The 3,984-nt window shown below is 58.2% G+C and overlaps 1 protein-coding gene across 1 annotated transcript in view; it reads right to left on the reverse strand.

The window, feature by feature from the left end:
* Positions 1 to 125, reverse strand: part of ADAT3 (adenosine deaminase, tRNA-specific 3) — a 1,094-nt gene extending 969 nt beyond the window's left edge. Inside the window, exon 1 of the mRNA XM_006897987.1 lies at positions 3 to 125. Within this exon, the coding sequence (XP_006898049.1) occupies positions 3 to 125 (123 nt within the window). The remainder of the gene's footprint in view (positions 1 to 2) is intronic.
* Between the last annotated feature and the right edge of the window lie 3,859 nt (positions 126 to 3,984).

A 3,984-nucleotide genomic window follows, 5' to 3' on the forward strand; every position in this document is an offset into this window, starting at 1 on the left:
ACGGGCGCGGCGTAGGCGGCCACCAGCTCCACCGCCTCGCTCTGCTGCTCCGACAGCACAGGCAGCGCCTGCCACGGCGGCTTTCGCTCGGGGCTCCCCGCCTCCTCGTCCCGACCGGGCTCCATCCTGCCGGCTCCACTGTGGAGACAGAGACGGAGCGGGGCGTCACGGCGGGTGCGGGAGCCGGGTCCCGGGGCGCACGGCAGAGAGGGAAGCGCTGTGTGCCGCCATGCTGGTTCGCACTTCACTTCTGTCCTCTCCCAACGCCACTGTCTCCGGGACTTGCCTGTCCTGGAGCAGAGACCAGACCCACATGTCCCGGGTCCCAGCGCTCATGGGAAGGAGCCCTGGTGACGCAGGGTGTTAAGTGCTGGAACGCTAACAGCAAGTATTTCAAGTTCACCAAGACGGGCATTTGGTACATAAATGCAGTCAACAGGGGCCAGAGAGACTCAAGAACGAAGGTCTGGTCTCCCCCCAGCCATGGTGGTCTTGCATATCACACGTGTCCCCGCGCTGTGACCCTCTTGGCAGGGCAGCGCCCCATCATGCCCACACATGTGCTTCCTGCCCCTCAGACTGAAGTCCCAGCTTCAGTCCAGAAGGAAAGGAGAGTTCTGATAAAATGCTCACACCTCACCTGTTCCCAAGCCTGATGCCGACCCAGGGGAGGGGACGGTGCAGGGGTACAGGCGGGGGCAATCCAGGGTGCCCCACACCCAAAGCTTATACAACTCAAAACCAGACCCACCAGGAGATACGAGTTAAGAAGAAAGCCAGTGCCTTGATGGGTGTCCACTACCACATGTCCAGCCCTAAGACGCTGGTACAGCTAGTGGCCAAGCTGGTTTTGTGCACTCCAGGAGCCTGTGACAGCAATAGCCCCAGCCCAGCGAGGGGCACTGGGTGGCCAAACTGGGGAGCAGTCTGAGGGAGAGTCTGGTGAGTTTAGCCATGGGTCCACCCTGGACACCTAACTGACAGCACCAGTGTGAGATGGCAGGACACAAGGGACTCTGGTCCCATCTAGGGAGAGTGGGGTGGTGGGGACCGGGCCCGCTGTACCTTCCCAGGCACCTAGCTCAGGAGAGGCCCCTCCCCATGGGGACCATCCAGGTTCTGGAAGCAAGGCAGCGCCCTAGGGCTGATGAAGCCACTTCCCCTCATGGCCCAGGAGTGTCAGGGGGATGTGATCGGGGCCAGACCGTCTTGGGCCTTAAAGTCAGAACCACCAGTGGACCAGTTGCAGGGGCCAGTACCAACAGAAGCTGCCAGGCTGAGGACCAGGTGAGCACCTGAGTGACCCAGAGAGAAGGGGCAGGGACTTGTCCACCCACAGAGAACACATCTCTTGCCCTGCAGAGTTCTGGGGAATCGAAGACAGTCTGACAGCTCACTGGTGTTTTCTGGACCCAGGGCAGCTGAGGGCAGCAGCGGAAAGAGAAACCCAAATGGTTGGAGCTGGGGACAAACCACACTGCAGCCGCCAGCGGGTCCCGAGGCTCGAAATCTCAGGAGACGGCCCGACTATCTCCCGTGGACACACACTACCATCCTTTAGGGGGCTGCAGGACCTGTGACACAGGACTGCACCAGTTCAGGACCCACTGCTGTCAGGCGGGTGGGTGGTCACGAGAGGTCCCAACTCCTCCTGCAGAGCTGCTACTGTCAGGTGCGGGCATGTCGGGTAGACTCCCATGGCCCTACACCCTACCAACGACGGCTCTGAGCCCTGCTCTACCTTGCGCCATCCTCATCATCTATGGACACACTTGAGCCCACGGAGGGACACTCAGGTCCAGTCCCATCTGTGCCGTCACTGTGTCAGCCCACTTGCCCATCAGCTGCCGACAGGACCTACACCACAGGGCTCCCTGGAAGAGGCAGGAAGCGAAAGCGCTGGACCCAGGTGATCCCGTGGGAAGCCGGCCGCCTCGGTGCTCTCGCGCTGACCGATCAGATGCAGGCTGCCAGGTGTTCTCGGCAGGAGCCTCTGCGTCATGGCTACTGTGGACTCCGTGCACGTCCCTCAGCTGGGGTGCCCCACCTGAGGGATGGACAACACTCCAGAGATGCAAAGAGGCATCTTCCCCCAAACTGGGGAACAGGGGAGCTAGGAGACAGGGAGGTGGCACTTTGGAAGCACCTGGTGCCACTGCAGCCATGCCAGGCAGGTCCCACAGGTAGGTGTATGGGCAACAATCAGTTCTCCTCCCTACACCTCCTCCCAGGGTACCCCGGCCAGCCCGGCCACCGCGGCCATGCACACTGCTGTGGCCAAGGCCAGGGACAGCTGTAGGCTTGTCACTGAGTGAACCTCAGATTGAAAACAAAGCAGGCTGCTGTCAGGACAGGCTGGCTGGGCCTGCCAGCTGCTGGGGGATGTTACAGTCAGGGGCAGCTGCCACACGACCCAGTAACACTACCCTGCACCACCGAGGGACCAAAACTCCCTGTGCACACGGAAGCCTGCACACGCATGTTCACAGCAGTGCTGTTCTCCCAAGGCCTGGACGCAAAGCCACACATCCACCCCCAGGATGGCCTGTTGTTCCCACCATCCCACTGGACACAGACAGGGCTGCAGGCCACTCCCTGAAGCTCGAACCACCAGGCCCAGTGAGGGGAGTCTTTTGGGAAGGGACACTCAGGTCCTGTCCCATCTGTGCAAAATGCCCAGGACAGGCAGCCCAGAGCCAGAGGCAGTGGCTAGCAGTGGCCTGAGGCAGAATGGGCGGGTGTTAATTAGGCACCAAAAAGGTTGTTCTAAGTGTGCGTGCGATTCCATTAAAGTGCACAAAGCTCACTTTGCGTCAGTTCTTTACAAACATTTCGTTTCACATTAACTCTTGGCATGATGGATGTTCCGGTACTGGGCCATTAAAAAGATGTGGTGCTGCGGAGGAAAGTCCTGGCAATCTGCTCCAGTTAAATTACCAAATCCACATCACTGGGTCAGCTATCACTCATGGTGACCTTCAGAGAACAAGGAGAACTGGGTTTCCCAAAACTGTCACTATTTACAGGAACAGAAGGTTGCTTCTTTCTCTCAAGGCGTGGCCAGCAGGTTTGAACCGCTGATCTTTTGGTTAGTGACCCAATGCTTAACCCATCAGAGTCGTTCCACGACGATTCACTCGCTTACTATCATTACACTGGACTAGTGGCTTAATTTAAGGAACCGTGCTGCCAACCCAAAGGCACCCAGTTCAAATCCACCAGCTGCTGCCCGGGCCTCCTGGGCAGTCTCCTCCTGTGCAATTTGACATCCTCTGAAAAGCCGCCAGAGGGTCAGTTGTGAGGGCGGTTCCAACTCAACAGAAAACACCACCACAGCTGACTCTCCAGCAGGTTTTCAGAGGACGTAAACTGCATGGAAGGAGACTGCCCATCTTTCTCCCAAGGAACATTTGGTGGATTTGAACTGCCTGCCTCTGTCTTGGCAGCACAGTACCCTCCCTCCCTCCCTCCCATGAAGGTTCCTGTGTAGATGGAGGGGCCTGTACACCGCTAGGTATGCTTTAAGAGGGCAACGCTGGTGCATGGGAATCCCCTCTTCACACGGTGTCACTGAGAGGGAAAACCCTGGGGCTGGGGAAGGGGGCTAGGATGCTAATATCCCTGGGCCTCAACCCTCCCCGTCCCACAGAGGATCGGCCCTAGGTGGGTATCTGTACCTGAGACCCCCTCGGGGAGGGCCCGGCCTCTCTCAAGCCAAGGTCCTTGGTCCACCCCAGAGGTGTGTCCAGTCAATTCAGAATCCTAGTATCCAGGCAGGGCAGATGAGAACCACCTAGGGTTTTCCTTCTTTTTAATTCTTTTCTTTTTGTGTGTGTGTACCATCAAATCTGATCTGCCTGGTACAGGAGGAGATTGCCCCTCCTTCTCCAGCAGAGCATCTGGTGGATCCCCTAGAGTTCTAAACAAAACCTTTGCAGGAGCAAATTGCCAGTTCTTCCTTTTGGGGAGTAACAGTGGTTTCAA

This window comes from Elephantulus edwardii, unplaced genomic scaffold (assembly GCF_000299155.1).
Source record: "Elephantulus edwardii isolate Elephantulus edwardi_28Jun2011 unplaced genomic scaffold, EleEdw1.0 scaffold00217, whole genome shotgun sequence".
In the NCBI taxonomy this organism is placed as follows: Eukaryota; Metazoa; Chordata; class Mammalia; order Macroscelidea; family Macroscelididae; genus Elephantulus; species Elephantulus edwardii.